At 42.6% G+C, this 17,669-nt stretch overlaps 1 protein-coding gene across 1 annotated transcript; it reads right to left on the bottom strand.

Annotated features, from left to right (window-relative positions):
* Positions 1-1,492: 1,492 nt before the first annotated feature.
* LOC306696807 (LIM domain transcription factor LMO4.1) lies at positions 1,493-3,682 on the bottom strand. The gene is made up of 5 exons (XM_079160509.1): positions 3,662-3,682; positions 2,723-2,961; positions 2,510-2,606; positions 1,997-2,152; positions 1,493-1,550 (listed from the first exon to the last, which is right to left on the bottom strand). Exons 1-5 carry the CDS (start codon positions 3,665-3,667, stop codon positions 1,542-1,544), a joined length of 507 nt encoding a protein of 168 aa, XP_079016635.1. The 5' UTR covers positions 3,668-3,682; the 3' UTR covers positions 1,493-1,541.
* Between the last annotated feature and the right edge of the window lie 13,987 nt (positions 3,683-17,669).

Here is a 17,669-nt window from a genome sequence, read left to right on the forward strand (position 1 = left end):
ATTTCTTCACCATCACGATACAAAGATAATTGTAATTGTGATCATTTGCATACGTTAATGAATTTGCGTGACGCTTCTTGATCAGACGTGGAATAAATAATTGATGCAGTATCAGCACCTACCATGACAAGTGGGATGTTTTGAAATAGCTAAGTGCATTAAGGTGCGAGTTTGATGGCTGCGTCGCTCTGAGGAAAGGTGTGAAAGTGGAGCAGATCCTATCTTCTGCTGCCTACCGCTGCTATCACACTAAGATGAACTCACAACTTCGGCTGCTACACGAGACTAGGAGTTTCTACCTAGCATTAACAAGGCACACAGAGTTGGAGCGAATTAGACGCAGCTCAGGAAATCTTTTTTTGCAGAAACCATGCAGAGTGGCGGAGAACAAAGAGCCAAACCAGTCTGTGTTTGGAGCTTTAATTGGAACATGGTAAACAGTAAATACATCAGATTGTTTCAAATGCCCTGGATGGAGAGGGGGCACTCCCCTTTAATTAGGCTGCTTTCAGATTAGGTTTATTAAGAGGCAGGCAGCCACGGAGCCAGGCAGCCACGGGATATGCCCCGAGTTCAGCCTCCCAGGAGTTCCAGCAGCACAGATACAGGGCTCATGTTTAATTGCTTCTGTAAATGGTCAGAGCTCAAGCCCCCTAATTCCATTCCTCGGGGTAATCAGGCATGTTTTCACCATACAGGGCTAAAGAGAGTGAGAGAGACAGTCACATCCACCATGCTAGGTACCATGCAATACAACGCCACCCTAATGCCTCCAAGGGGCTTCAAAATGACCGCAGCCCGCTGACATGTTACAGGAAAATCATTTTAATAGGATTTTTGATTTGAACGCCACAATTTGTTTTTCCACACATTGAACAGGTATCTGATAAAGAAATCAAACAAAACCTTCACCGGAACATTTTAGTTCTGAAAAAAGCAGCAATCATACAGCAACATTACATTTTAGTTTTCCTTGAGAGTTTAAAAAGTCTCTGCTGTGGGTTTGAATCTCACTTTAAGGTTTCCCAAGACTGAACACCAAACCATTTTATAACTATTCCTCAGTGTGTAAGATCTCAGATTAACATATACAAGAGAGAGATCAAGAGTTCATTAAAAACACTGATGCTCAGGGGAAATAATGCTGCACGGGATAAGCAGAGCTCTGTCCATCAAACGTTCATTCAAGCATCTTTTATTCCCTCTTCCAGTTGGCGCAGGCTTTCATCCTCATTGTTCTACCACAGCTTCCTCTTGGTCCCGAAGAAGCCTTTTGCCAGTGAAGTCCACACATACTGCAAATCTTTGATGATGCACAGACCACTTTAACATTGAACACAACATGAATGTGAATTTGTATGCGGCAGATAGTCTCTGATACGCTGACGGACGGGGATCTTGGTGAGAAACTGCATCCTCCCAAGGGAGGAGAGGCGGTGATGAGAACAACAACAAGGACAGAAGCTGGAGAAGAAGAGTGCACCGAGGAGAAGTGAAGCTCGGGGGGGGGGGGTGAGAGCAAGGCGCAGGGCTTCTGCCGCTCAGCATACCTGCAGACGACAGAGAGGGAGAAGGGTCACTAGGGTCTCGATGTGGGAATACACAAACCCACAGCTGGTCTGGTGTCCTCAGTGCAGCCACATGAACAAAGAGAATGAAACCTACTAACATGAATACAGTATCTTAATGTAGCTGGTCAAGGTGGAGCCAATTTTAATCAAAAAAATTAAAACCTGCCCCGACAGTACAGTACGTCATGGACATTAACTTCTAGGACCTGTTCTTTATACTGTTGTTTTTTCAGACTCCTACAATAGTCATATACAATGCGTTTCTCATTCATGAAAATATTACCTCTGATATTATGTATTTATCCACAGGGTGAATCAACATGTTCTGTTATTCACGTTACAGCACAGTGACGTTGAGGACAATGTGTGCTGCACTGTAAACACAGACGGTTCTGTAGCATCACATCAACAACCCCTGTATTCACCTTCTGGTCTGTCAGCACGGAGTTGCTCTGAAGTGGAGGCAGGTGGCTGTTGAGCAAGACGCCGGGTCTGTCGTGCTCACAGAAGATTGTGCCGTTGATGTAATGGAAGCGATCGCCTGGCATCAGTCTGTTTCTACAGGTGGCACAGCTGAAACACTGCAGAGAACAGAAAAAAAAGACAGAAATGGATCAAATTCAGGCCACGACGGCACATTTATATATTATGAGCATGATATCAAGAGTTGAAGCAAAATCTGGTGAGCACCTGATGTGAGAAACTGAAACTGGATGGATAAATATGAAGTCAAATATGAAACACTACAATCGAATATGTCGTAGAAACACCTTCAAACAGTGTCTTCACCAGAGTTTAACAGTAAGTGTATGAGGTAAGGAGATGGAGGGCACAACTCGTTCCTCTCCTTCCTCTGTCTGTCTCCACCAAATCCCAGATGTTTCTGTCAAACAAGCAGCGGGAGACAAAGTGCGGTGATGTGAGAGCTGGGGATTTACCTTGAGGTGGTAAACATTTCCCTGTGCCCTCATCACCATTTCGTTGGCTGGGATCGACTGTCCGCAGGCGCTGCACGCCCCGCTGTGCCCGAACAGCCTGCAAACACAGAAACACAGATTGCTCCCTCTGCACAGGCTCCAAAATCTCAAACCGGCAGCTTCCTCTCCTCCTCTCTCCTTCCTCCTCCCCTGCCACCTCTTCCTTACTCTCACCTGATGTAGTCGCTCCGACACAGAATCATGCCCCCTTTGCTGTAGCAGGTGGTGCCAATGTCCCCCAGCTGGGCTTGGCAGCAGGAGCACTTGAGGCAACGAGTGTGCCAGTAGCGCTCCATGGAGAAGAGGAGGAAGCGGTCGGCGATCTTGCCCCCGCATCCTGCACAAGACCTGGGGGCCGGCGTCCCGCCTGATGCCTGGCTGTTCACCATTCTGATGTGGGCCCTCACAGGCTCCTGGGCACACAGAATAGAGGTTCCACAGTGAGTAAGGTTCACCTTCTTAAGATGACATAAATACTCAGATTCCTTGTAAAATGTCTGAAATAAAACATTTTTGTGTAAACTGGATTTATTTATGTTTCCATTGTTCATTGATAATTACTTTTAGTAAACCTCTTTTTGTATTTACGACACATCGGCCATTTCCACTTGCTCTGACAAAGCCAGACAAAGGTATCAGACGAAGGTATCACACGCAATTCTTATTAATTGACTATATTAGAATTGTGTTTACTGTGTACCTCTATAACGTCAATATAGCACAAGTAATATCTTATTTTTTGAAGTATTTACAGGAATAACATGATATCAAGGTGTATTTTGATGGAGAGGAGAGTCCAGCAAGAGGACTACATGAGCATTGTAGATGCGTTTCATTCTGCAGTCTGACTTAGTAAAGTATCTCCATCCTTCAGCTCGACTGACACGTTAACAACAAGGAGATGCTGGCTCACGAGAGAAAAAGAGGACAAACACGTTACCTTCACGAGCCCGAGGCTTTCCTCCTGCGGTGAACTTTGAGAAGGTGGACAAATATTCAAAAGAAGCTCGACACGCGCCGCTTTTCAACACTCAGACTTGACATGTTCTGGTCTCCATAGCGGTCCGGGAAAAAAACATTGAGCCCGGGACGGAGAGTTGGACAAACTCTCACCGACATCCAGCTCCAAAGATGAAGAAGCAGCGTTACATGGAACCGTGAGGAGGAGACATGACGCAGCTCCTCTTCCTCTCCGCTCTGTCACAGCCGACCATCTATCAACATTCCTTCATCTGTTTCCAACGCTTTTGACAGCGACTCTATTCATCAAATTGCGCAAGGAGCTATTTAAATTACCAAGAGGGGACGTAACCGACGAGAAGCGCGCAGCAGCCAATAGGAGAGCAGGGGGCGTGTCCGCAGTCAAAATGATTTATGAGTGTAAAGTGTCTTATTAGTACGTACATTCACTCTCTATAGATGCCACTGAGTGTGTATGCAGTGTTGATATAAATGTAATATATTTAGTGAATAGTTTACATGGACGTAAATCATATCTTCTCTTTACTCTAAATAACAGTTTTTTGTTTTATCAAAAAATCTGAAATTAACATTAGCGTTTACAATTTATCATTATTAAATTAATAATTTGAAGAGGCACATTTTAAAAAGTCAATACTTAAATGTAGCCATGTTTCAGTAGATTAATGTAAAAGTCACAGGTTCTGCTCATGACATGAAGGAATTATTGGATGAAAAATGATACGCAGAAAAAATCAAAGTCGAGACTTTATGGTTATCGACAACCCGCCACACATTCTTAGTATAGTAAATGCTGTGTGTGTGTGTGTGTGTGTGTGTGTGTGTGTGTGTGTGTGTGTGTGATATGTCTGCTAGTCAACTGCAACTTCCTGATGTTAAACTCAGACAAACCTGAAGTTATTCTACTAGGCCCAGAAATCAATCATCTAACGATGTAGTTTCTCTAGATGGCATTGCCCGGGCATCCAGCAGCACCGTAAAGAATCTCAGTTATCTGCTGGAATCAGTAAATAAATGCAGTAAAGTTGCAGGGTGTAAAGCCGAAACAATCATCTGAAAGACTAAAGTGATCTCATAGGAAGGTGTATAAACACACCACTTTTAAGGACATTTCGTGTGATGAACGTCAACAACACTTTTGGTTTCACACAGGACATGGACGGCGGTCTCCTGGCTGAAAGTCCTGTATTTGTTTGACCCTCCCCCTCGTCTCACTTCTGATATTACATCATTTGCTCTTCGTCACTCGTTCTGAGCATCACTCATTATTCTACGTAACTCGCTTTGGCCATTTACTTTGCAGTCAGTACCGACTACGTGGCCTGAAATGACTAGCCAAACGCAAGAATGGAGCTGTGACAGCCCGTAAAATGACTTAAGAAACTCATTCATTAACATTTCAAAAATCAAACACATCCTCTTTTAAAGCGATTCAGAAAAATGCTGCAGCTCGTGTACTAAGAAGAACTAAGAGAAGAGATCATATTACTGCTGTATTAGCTTCTCTGCACTGGCTCCCTGTAACATCTAGAGTAGAATTTAAAATCCTTCTCCTCACCTATAAAACCCTAATTGGTCAGACACCATCATATCTTAAGGAGCTTATAGTACCATATTACCCCACTAGAGAGCTGCGCTCCATTAATGCAGGGTGACTTGTGGTTTCTAGAGTCTCCAAAAGTAGAATTAGAACCAGAGCCTTCAGTTATCAAGATCCTCTTCTGTGGAACCAGCTTCCAGTTTCAGTCCGGGGGGCAGACACACTCACCACATTTAAGAGTAGGCTGACGACTTTCCTCTTTGATAACTCTTATAGTTAGGGCTGGCTCAGGTTTATAGTTAGGGCTGGTTCAGGTTTATAGTTAGGGCCGGCTCAGGTTTATAGTTAGGGCCGGCTCAGGTTTATAGTTAGGGCCGGCTCAGGTTTATAGTTAGGGCTGGCTCAGGTTTATAGTTAGGGCCGGCTCAGGTTTATAGTTAGGGCCGGCTCAGGTTTATAGTTAGGGCCGGCTCAGGTTTATAGTTAGGCCTGGCTCAGGTTTATAGTTAGGGCTGGCTCAGGTTTATATTTAGGGCTGGTTCAGGTTTGCCTTGGACCAGCCCCTAGGTAAGCTGCTATAGGCCTAGACTGCTGGAGGACTTGATACACTGAGCTCCTCTCTCCTCTTCTCTCTCTCCTTCTGTGTGAATTCATTAATGCACATTACTAACTTTGCTTCTTCTCTGGAGTCTTTGTGCTTTCTCTCCTCACAGGTTTCTGTGGATCATGGTTATATCTGGACCCTGGTCTCGCCTCCTGACGTGGCCCTGCCTGACACCCACTGCTAGTAGCGTTTTTTCGGGGGGAGTTTTTCCTGTTCTGATGTGAAGGTCCCGGGACAGAGGATGTTGCATGTTTATAGATTGTGAAGCCCTCGAAGGCAAATTTGTGATTTTGGGCGATACAAAATGAATTGAATTGAATTGAATTGAATCCTTAGGCGTGTTGCGATAAACCGGTATTGAGGATTTTCAATAGACATTGCAATAATATAGTTATTCTGAATTATTTTGGATGATCGTATAGTGAAAATCAGATTTTGTGACAGCCCTACTTCCATCCATCATTATTTTTATTGTTGAAATCTTTGTGGAAAAATAAAGCAATAAAGCCCTGCATTGTTAAAAGTACAATGTATTGAATAAGATATGGATACATTGGTTTCGAATCCCTTCCACCCATCTCACAGGAAGGTCAAAATAGCACTGCTGACGTTGATGAAATTCAATGTTGCTCAAGGACACTACAGCAGCAGGTTAGATCAGTAGGTCCTCGGTCTTAGTTTGTATCAAGCCTAACACCCTGCTGTACTTCCAGCTGAGAGCCAGTAGAGGACAGCATCTTATAATGTTGCAGACAACAAGCAGACATTGGCAGGTTTGTATATTGTACGTCCTGATATTTGAGGTTAGATATGATGGAATGACTGAAAAAGAAATCAGAAACTGTCACTGTGAATAGCTTGTCTCAAAGGATCAGCAATCCGCTTTATTTTCATGATCTAAACTGGGCTTTCCAACTCTGTTACATATTTGAATCAAACTTATTAATGTTGGTGTTGCAGAAATATAGAAGACACGGGAAAATGTTTTCAATAAATTAATATATGTTTACTCTCTATTGAAGTTTACTCAATTACTAACCACTTTGTAATGAACTGACGGGTCAGACTGGTCTGGAGACATACAACACATTGAAATGACCTGTTATTGATGCAGCAGCGCTACACTGCAGACATACATTACACGTAGAGGTGCACTTCCCCAATGGGACCACTAGAGGGAAGTGAACACTCATGATTCTATATACACTCATCAACTCCGCCAGCAGGCAACACTGTACTAACATTTTCTGTGTCAAGATAAAACAAAGAAGGTGATTATCGAATCTATCACATTTAAAAAGACATTTTACAGTAAGAAGAATTTGTAGAAAATAATTCGATGACAATTGGAGTCCATGGGTTGCTCAAAGCTCATTTATGCCCTTTCAGCATCGGCCAGTGACCCCACAGATTTGATTTAGTTGTAGGAACAGCAGTACTATAGTACTAATGGTAGTAATAGTATCTTTCAAAGCAGTTACAGTTACAAATTGCTTTTCAAAAGAGACACATACAGATACGTATATGCTTAAAATATAAAGCTGCTATATTTGAGAAATATGATGATGAAAACAAGTTTTTACAGTTTGGTTTGAGGATGGTTATTCAAGAGTAAATGCAGAGCGACCTGACGAGATCTTAGACTGACAGGGAGCAGATGAAGAGAAGAAGTGAAGTAAAGCAGCGACAGGCTCAAGACCTTTGCTGGCTCTATGACGTGTCTATGTCTGACTATGCTGATCCAATTCTATTTCCTTTAGTGCCACTGCAAGATTGGCATTTGTGGGTTTGAGTGAAATGTCTCCATAACTATTGGCTGGAAGGCATTCATAGTGCCTGGATGATGTCCAAATACTTTATTATTTAAATGATATCTGCACCAGCATATCATCATTGTCAATGAGCTGCTATAACATGGCTATAGACTTACTTTTTAACACAGTGTGGCAGTACTGTATAGTCTACTTTCCTAAATTGACTGTTGTCAAAGGCATAATATTAGAAAGGCATATCTACACGATGACATATTGTGTGGAGCAGGGGAGCAAGGTCAAAAACTCATCCCATAGTTGCAGTAGTAGTATCAGAAGCAGCAACAGTAGTAATAGTAGCAGTAGCACAACGACGGTAGTTTTAGCAGTAGTCCTTTGAATCAGTGTTGACGTCACAGTGTTTGCTCTCCTCAGCCTAAACTGGACCCTTTGTGGAAATGTTGACCTGAGTTCCATAAAAGATGTGAGCTGTGACACTCTTAAAATTAAATGAGCCATGTCCACCCGTTTGTTTTCAGCACAATAAGCCATTAACAATTCATATGTGTGACGTGTGTTATTGTCCCGCATTGTGTTGAAAAGGAACCACTTCAACACATCCTTTTTCAGAGGGCCTGCTGGGGGGAGGGTTGTTTCCTCTGCTGTGGTCAAGTGTGGCCGCCAACTTCCACCGCTCCCTGAGGCCCTCCGTTGATTTCCGTCACATGTCCTGTTCCTCTGTCAAGGCCATGCTGAAAGTCACAGCTCTCTGTGAGGCTGGACAACACTTGTAACTTCCAGTCGGGGTTCCCAGCCAATACAAACAGCTGTGTGGTATCACAGACAAATGTATGAAGTTCCTTCACTGTCATGTGGAGAGATCCTTCCATCTGAGGCTCTATTCTTTCTCTCGAGGGAAAGCACCTCAGTGTCATCTGAGTTTTGTGGTATTAGCTTAGAAATGAGTCATCCTAAATGCTAACTCCTCAGCCCACAGGTAATGGATTATTTCTCTTTGGAAATCAATGAAAATCATTGGGATTCTTTGTAGTAATGGTATTTGAAGAATGTTTTTTTTCACTCTTTGACTGCATCAAATAATCAGTTAATGGAAGAGCTAGTTATGGAATGTGCAGCTTCAGTCTTTATAAAAACAAAAATCTTCCATTGCTGAGCGGACTCCATCCCTTTACTATAGCAGCTGTCTGCTGTGACCCTCCAACCACACATCCGCTTACCAGCACCTCTAAAGCGCGCTAATTACGTTTTATCACGCTTGCTTAATGTGTTCAAAAACCAAAGTATAAATTAAAAAAAGACATCGTTATTTTGCGGGAGGCTGGGAGAAACAGAAACCTCCTGGGATCCTGCAGCTCACGTGCTGGTGCTGGTAATAGGTTCTTTACCTTTGGACCGAGCTAGGCTAACCGTTTCTCCCCGTTTCCAGTCTTTATGCGAAGCTAAGTCATTTGGATGGGGCCTGTGTCCACAAAGCGCTCTTTTCTTAGCGCCAGCGTCTTTGTTCAACTGTTCCCAATAAGGAGAGAGCAGATGTAGCGGCATGCGTTTGCCGAGAGACAAAGTTTTGCGTCCAGTGCCTTTTTTTTGTGCGGCTGCTTCAACGCGCTTCTAGTTGAAAAGTTCTCAACTTCTCCAAAAAGCGCTTGTGACATCACTATAGTAAATGGAGAAGCTTGTTCTGGCGGTGTCTCTCTGTCCTGAACTTTATATTTCGGACAGAGCTGTTATAACGTCAGATGGAGCCAAATGTATGTGATGTACTCCTGGGATCACCTATAGCCCTGTGAAGACTGCTGGATGCCTCTCGACCAGCTCCTCTTTGGTGTCGGGAGACGTTGTGGTCAGTGCCTCAACCCTCTTTACCAACCTGTCTTAAAATGCTTCTCTGCCCGTGATCAGCTTGTTTGACTGATTTACATCATTAAACACATCTAACACTGTGGATGTAGGCTGTAGCTGAATGGGACCTGGTATTTGCTGGACAATAGACAGAGGTAGCTCATTTGCCTCAGCAAATGTGTCAACCTTGAATTCCACCACTACACCTCTGTGTGTGGCTGTTGCACACCACGTTTGTCCAGTCTAGTTTGGCCTACTGCACTCTCAACAGCACTGTCATGTGTATATGGACTCCACTTCACTCTCTATGTTGTTTGTAATCGTTGTTTTATCATCACTGTTGGTGTTGCTGGCTGCCTGATACATCTTTAAAAAATGGTTGCTTTTCACACAGGTGTGAAACGCTGCTCCATAAGCTGGAAACTAGCACAGCTCACGTCCCCTTCCGCACTGTCGGCCGTCAGCCGTTGCTAGTTTCTTGCCGCTCTTGCTCCAAGGCTCTTCTCTGCCCGATAGCTTCCACCTCAGCTCCATGATGTACGGTCAGGTACAGGCATTGGCTTTATCTGCGTCCTGGCTAGCTCTGTTGCTCTGCATATTTCTATGGCTCTGTGAGCATTTGTTGTGTTAAATACTAAGTTGTCCCTGAGCATCATCTTTATTTGGTCAAAACTTACAGTGTTTTCTCTTTCGTCCCAGTTCTGTGATAAATCTGTCAACCAAAATCCCTTCCAATTACAGTTCATTTACCATTTACTATTTAAAATAAACATGGTGCCATTACTGAAGTAACCAAATCTACGTGAGAAATGAATCAACATTGACTTCTGGTTTCACAGGGAATGAACAGCGGTCTCCTGGTGGAAGATCGTTTGTTGTTTGACCCATCCACAGCTTTGACGGTCTAGTTCATGATTACATGGATTGCGTTCAAATTGATCTTGTGGGATATCTACAAATACAACAAATTATTTTTTGTAGGTATCTCTACGCCAGATGAGAACAGCATGAGCATCCTAATCTGTGTCACACGCTTCCAAAAGGACTGTGTACAGCTGACAAACGCTCCAGTTTTCTGCTAGGCTGCCAGTTAGCATCAGTGGCAACAGCGACTTGAACTGCTCCATCATCCGCTAGCTGTAGCATGAGACGTTGACTGTTAGCTAGCGGCTACACACCTTCCTCACTTCAAAATCCCAACATTGATACCATGGTAAGACTTGCTTGTTGTTGTTATACTATTGCAGTATAATATAACACCAGAGCAAAGGGTAAGTATTGAAATAACTTAGAGTACTATTGATAGTAATGGCACTGAGTCGAGGCTGACGGTAGCTGTGTACTCTTTAACTTAGACTATCACAGAATAGCCAGGCATGAGCAAGTCACATAAACAGTCAAACTCAATGGAACACAGAGTGCTTATTCAAATACACCACACTCTCCATTAGGCTGCAGAATACATGAATATTTACCAAGGTATCAAGTGACAACTGACATTGGGCACATATTAGCAATCTGAGTTTAATGAACCCTCACTGCCTCGGAGGTCATCTGGTAACAGTCGGTAGCATTCAGTTATTATGCTCCAAAAGCAGTGGCGGCTGGTCAATAGAGGGCGCTAGGGTGCCGCCCCCCCCTTAATAATAATAATAATAATAATACTTTAATTTTTATATAGCGCTTTTCTAAATACCCAAAGATGCTTTGGTAGGGCAGAGACAAACAGAACAAACAAACAGAACATTTTGGTAAAAAATAAAACTGGAGAAGCTGTGTGGAATGGGTCATGTAGTTGGGGGTTAGGGTGCAGGGGTTAGCAGGTGAAGGCGAGTTTGTAGAGGTGGGTTTTGAGGGCTTGTTTAAGTGATGATAGGGAGGGAGCCTCACGGATGTGGATGGGGAGGGCGTTCCAGAGGGTGTGGGGGGGGGGGGGGGGGGGGGGGGGGTGCAGCAGCTGAGAAGGCCCTGTCACCCCAGGTGTCCAGTATCCAGCACGGACAGTTAGGGAGTGAGGGATGAGGAGGTAAGGAAACATGAGAAGACCAGGGTAGGGAGTGAGGGATGAGGAGGTAAGGAAACATGAGAACACCAGGGTAGAGAGTGAGGGATGAGGAGGTAAGGAAACATGAGAACACCAGGGTAGGGAGTGAGGGATGAGGAGGTAAGGAAACATGAGAACACCAGGGTAGGGAGTGAGGGATGAGGAGGTAAGGAAACATGAGAACACCAGGGTAGGGAGTGAGGGATGAGGAGGTAAGGAAACATGAGAACACCAGGGTAGGGAGTGAGGGATGAGGAGGTAAGGAAACATGAGAACACCAGGACACACATGAGAACTCTGTCAAGCTACATATTAGGCAAAGTGAACATCTTTTCTTCTACATAGTTGTCCTCAGTCTCATCTGCTGAACTTGGTCATGGAGGCATCAACATGTAATAGAGATGGTGAATTAACAGTGAAAACTCATCATAGCTTGATTTAACACCAGTATTCCTAATTACACTTCATGTTCACTTCTCCTGATCTTTACCTCCTATAACAAGGTCCATAGGGGCATCTCAATAAATACACATGTTCTATTGTGTGTGTTTTATATTATACTACATATTATTATATGATATATATATTATTATATTATACTGAATTCCCTGTGAGGGTGACAAAAATAAGATGTCCTGACGTGTTTCTCAAAGTGTTATTTACTGCTTTTTTCATGTTAAATATATGGTTTGATACCTTAATTCTTTTGCATTAAAATCATTCTGGGATGTTTGCTGAAATTGATTGGATGTGGCACAGTCCTACCTAGAACATGCCGCCACTGTTGACCTTTAAATTCAGGTGATACTGTATGTTCTCCAGCGCTTTTGACTCAACCTAAGGATCTCATCACTCTCCACCTTGTTACATCTTGACCTCCTATGCTTATGTCTCTCTTTGGTAACACTTGACTTGAAGTCCGTCTATTTATCATTTAAAAGCAGTTTATGAATATGTAATACAACTTTAATGTAGTTGTAAGTAGATATAAGTGTTTGTGATTGTATTTAGCAAAAATAACTCCTCCTGTGGGCACACACAGGCTGAGGCTGCTGTATTACAGTGATGTCATAGAGAGGAACTGATACCTAACTCTAATTTCTCATTACTGTAAACTTCCTAAAGTCTTGTCTAGGCTTAAGAAAGCTTTACTCATTGCACTTTGAGTAAAGCTTAGACAGACAGATGAGAAACGACAGAATTTAGTTCCTAATATCTCTTCTAAGTGCTTTTACTTTGCCTGAAATGCCACGATGACTCCTAAACAAATGAGCAGGCAAGCGTTGTCATGGGACACCAGATTTTGTGGACAACAACTCTTGTTGGAGGGATCATTTCCTTGAAATTTACACCAACCAAACAGTTCAAACAGAAACATCGTCATCAAGTGTATTGTTGACCGGTCTGAGTAAAATGGGAACCCTTGGCACCCTCAGTGACGACAGCAGATGGTCAGGAGGTCTCCATGGTGAGATGGTTTGCCATGTGTGCTTTGTGGTTCCTGCCTGTCGGACGGCCGGTGAAAGAATTCAGCCTTGTTTGTATGAGGACGCAGAGAGCGCTGCTAATACTTGATCAGATGAATTTATGATAGGTAGGAAAACATGCTAATATTACCAACATACTATTCAGCCCAAGTTAGAACACCCATGATGAAAGGTAATCAAAGCACTGGACGTGTGGGAGATGTCCTGACAAATGCCTTTGAATAAACCAAGTCATCTGAAAACTGCTCTCCTTGTGGAAGTATGTTTGTCTCTAGAAACTAATGTTATCTGAGGCTCTATGTGGGGTCATGGACAAACATACTGTGTGAGAGTATGGGCTCTAAATATGTTGTAAAGTCACTATTGCAGGGGGCTACACAGCATTCAACTGTAAATTACTATTTAGTACAAACAATAATTAACACAGTTTATAAAGTTGTTATGGTGAACATGTTGGCTTGCAATTGCACACACACACACACACACACACACACTTATCTGAGTGTTATCTGTGAATTTAAATTCATTCTCCTTTCTGCACTGGTTTGATTTCCATAGAAAAAATCTTTATTTAGCAGCCAATGTCCTACTCCAGTGATTTTCACCGGCACACCAGTGAGCCGTGAAGAGATCACCAGGTATTCCGTGGGAAAATGTCCAATTTCACTTAATGAGTCCAAAAAATTATTATTTAGTTGTTGCAAATACTTTGCCATTGTTGAGCGTCTGAGCTGCAATATAGTGTCTGGCTAAGTAATAATACTCTTCCATGGCAGTGGGTGGCAGTAGGAAGCGCAATAATGACCTTGTTAATGTAGGACAGTAGAATTAAATGATGCGCGGGAGAGGTTGTGATGACGAGACGAACAGCGATAGAGAAAGATTTGAAAAGGAAAAATGCAGACTCTGAACTGGACCCTGGACAACATAACCCAGATGAAAAGCGTAAGGATCAACACATTGAGAGACTTGTCATTAAATTGTCAGCATATATCCCGCCCTCGGTACAACGGCCCACCAGAACATATCATCATGTTCATCATAACTGGCCGCCACACCACAGAGCTCCGGGACGAAACGTGGCGATGTGAGCTGGCTTTATGTGCAACATAACGAAGCATCTCACTGCGCTAAATATGAAGGCAAATCACTGTCAAAATCCGAGAGCGCAAATGAGATCCATGCGCGTATTTTACTTTGACGAGCGCTTTTATATCACTCCGCGATCAAAAGTCCATCTCGCGCGAGCAAAAGTCGCTCGAGAAGCTTAAACCAGTTCGCTCGCGAAACCTTATTCTGCCCGCTCTCGAGTCTTTTTTCTGCTCGCTCTCGAGTCTTTTTTTCTGCTCGCGAGCGAGTAGATTTTCTTTTTGACAGTAAGTGGGTGGACCCAGTCTCCCTTGTATCTCTACATCTAATTGGTTACAATGCTCGTCTTTGGATAAACCGGATATCACTGACACAGACTTCAGGGGGAGATTTTCAGATTGCACTACAGGTCAGGGGCAAATTATGTACATTTTACTGCACGGGTAAAGTACATTTTGCTGATAATAACATACTTAACTAAGGGTTTTAATGCAGGTATTTTACTCGTAGTGGATTATTGTTTCATCAGTATGGTATTAGTACATTTACTGCAGTGAGGATCTGAATACTTTTTCATCCACTAATTACTTGTCAGTGATTTAACAGTTAATATACAAACAGTGGTCCCTGATCTTGCTCCAGATCTTTGAGCAGGTCCAAATTGTTGCTCATATTATATACAACTACATTATATCTCTTCTGTAAACACAAAAGTATGATTAGATATGATCGCATCATGTTTTAATCAATTAAGATCAAAGAGTGTCTTTGAGCGGTTTGTCACAGTTTGACTATCAAACACACATCGTCTGTAATAGAATGATGGAGTGAATTCAAAGCAAATGTAGTGGAGTAGTGTTTAGTGGCGGATTGATAACCACCTCTAACAGACCTGGCGTCTGTGTCAGTGATATCCGGTTTATCCAAAGACGAGCATTGTGACCAATTAGATGTAGAGATACAATGGAGACTGGGTCCGCCCACTTACTGTCAAAAAGAAAAACGACTCGCGAGCGAGCAGAAAAAAGCCTCGAGAGCGAGCAGAATAAAGTTTCGCGAGCGAACAGGTTTAAGCTTCTCGAGCGACTTTTGCTCGCGCGAGAGTGAATTTTGCTCGCGGAGTGATATAAAAGCGCTCGTCAAAGTAAAATACGCGCGCGCATGGATCTCATTTGCGCGCTCGGATTTTGAAAGTGATTTGCCTTCATAGCTAAACCTCCAGCTTCAGGGACGTGTGATCACAGACATGTGTGTACGAGTGCTTTTATATCACTCCGCGAGCAAAATCCACTCTCGCGCGAGCAAAAGTCGCTCGAGAAGCTTAAACCTGTTCGCTCGCGAAACTTTATTCTGCTCGAGTCTTTTTTCTTCTCCTCGAGTAGATTTTATTTTTGACAGTAAGTGGGCGGACCCAGTCTCGATTGTATTTCTACATCTAATTGGTTACAATGCTCGTCTTTGGATAAACCGGATATCACTGACACAGACGTCAGGGGGAGATTTTCAGATTGCACTACAGGTTAGGGGCAAATAATGTACATTTTACTGCACGGGTACTTTTACTTTCTGCACTTAAAGTACATTTTGCTGATAATAACTTACTTGACTAAGGTTTTGAATGCAGTTATTTTACTCGTAGTGGATTATTGTTTCATCAGTATGGTATTAGTATGTTTATTGCAGTGAGGATCTGAATACTTTTTCATCCACTAACTACTTGAGATTGTCTATATGTTTGATAAAAGGCTCCTTCAGCCTTTGTCTGCTCTCAGTTGGCAGTATTTGATTATCCTGAGTTATATTTAAGTGCTGCTTTTGAAAGTGATCTTAAAGTACCATTACCTGTGCTTTATGCTGCCCTAAATCAAGTTTTTAACAGCTACAGTGTGTGTGTGTGTGTGTGTGTGTGTGTGTGTGTGTGTGTGTGTGTGTGTGTGTGTGTGTGTGTGTGTGTGTGTGTGTGTTTTTTTACAAGTCTTTCTATTTTGTACAAATATTTCATTTATTTAGTTGTATTCATCTATTCTATCTGCATTCCATGCCACTTTACTATTACTTTTACAACTTAGATAATTCTTCTGCCATTCTTAATTTCTCCTAATCCTTCTCTTCATTCCCAAAGAAGTCCAACAGACAACCCGGGGCTTGTCTACACTGTAATGAATTGCTGTAAATTGATGGTGGATTTAAAACAGTATCTTACAGTATTTCATATTAACTGCAGTTATTATGAAATACTGTAAGATACTGTCAACACATCCAGGACTATACTTCTGTCCTTCACAATAACATGACCAGCAAATTACATGAAAACTGCATTTTGCTCCTTAATGTCCTTCCTTAAGTTAACGTCAGTGCTGTCAACACATCCGGGACCAGACTTCTGACTATGTTTTAATAAACTGTCCTGATTTCAATCACTAGCAAAATACCAGCTGGTGCATGACAATAACCAATTTTGCAATTTTGCATACATATCTCTACTGATTTGAGGTATCGTAGAGCTCTGGGTGAACACAGACGGCTACAATATTTATTTCCTGATTCAATAAAGCTGACAGTCTCGTGGGGAGGGGAGGGGGGAGCTGCGCTCATGTGATTGGTTGAAAATGAGGCGGACATCTGATTGGCTACAGATAGGTCTATGTTGAAAAAAACGCATTTGTGAATCCAGCGAGGTCAGGAGAGTCTCAAAAACCCACAAATTAATGTGAAGCGATTTACAAATAAATGCAGTGCGATCCACAAATAAATACATACAAATCCACAAACAAATACATACAAATCCACAAACAAATACATACAAATGCAGAAATATATTTGTGATTTTCTTTTACATTTATATAAATCTTAATTTATTTATTTGTGCATTGGAATGTATTTGTGAATTGTTCTGCGTGCATTTGTAAATCGAATATATTTGTGAATTGTTCTGTGCGCATTTGTGAGTCTTTCTGTGTGCATTTGCAATTATTGAGAATGATCTGACCCCATAGGTTCAGGCCGAGCTAACTAGAAAATATCACGGGTTGGGGGAGGTCCAAAAGTGTCAAAGCAGCATTCCATGTGAGTTATTTATAACTTACAGAAACATTGTGTGCAATAGTCCATTATCTATTCCCCTCTCTCTGTCTCACTCAAACTGCGAGCTGCGTAGCTCGGGTCCTCTTCTCTCTGTCCTTGTCTCAGACCTCAGTCAGGACAAGTATGCTACTATAATGCCTAAAGTCTTGTTAGCGGGTAGGTTAACGCATTTCTTTGCCTGTACAGTGGTGCGGATTGGCTCTCATAACGGGTCGGGTGGGTGTGGTTAGTACAAAATACTGACCACTACACACCCTACCCGGTGAGCTACCAGGGTGCCGCCATTTGATCCATTGTTGATATAAATACAAGATTTTGATTGGTTGAGTGGTTCAGGCATTCATCAGACTGTCCATCAACCCAACAACACAGTTAAAGACAATATTAATTAAATCCCCCTGTTGAGTCCAGACACTGGCGGTGATGGTGGCTGATGAAGCTGATGAGCTGATGAATCGGCAAAGATTGGGCGGAGATGGGGAGGTGGAGGGGAGACAATCAGCAAGATGATAGGCTAACGATGTAATTCTGTCGTGCTATTGGATAGAGAGACCAGCTGATCTAGACAGCTGATATCATGATTGACAGCCCCAAAGAATAACAGCAAGGAAATAATGAGAACAAAATCAGCATTGATAAGAAAAAGAAAGTCCTCTTTTTTTTTGTTCATCGCCCTCCTCA

Source organism: Pholis gunnellus, assembly GCF_910591455.1.
Source record: "Pholis gunnellus genome assembly, chromosome: 6".
NCBI lineage: Eukaryota > Metazoa > Chordata > Actinopteri > Perciformes > Pholidae > Pholis > Pholis gunnellus.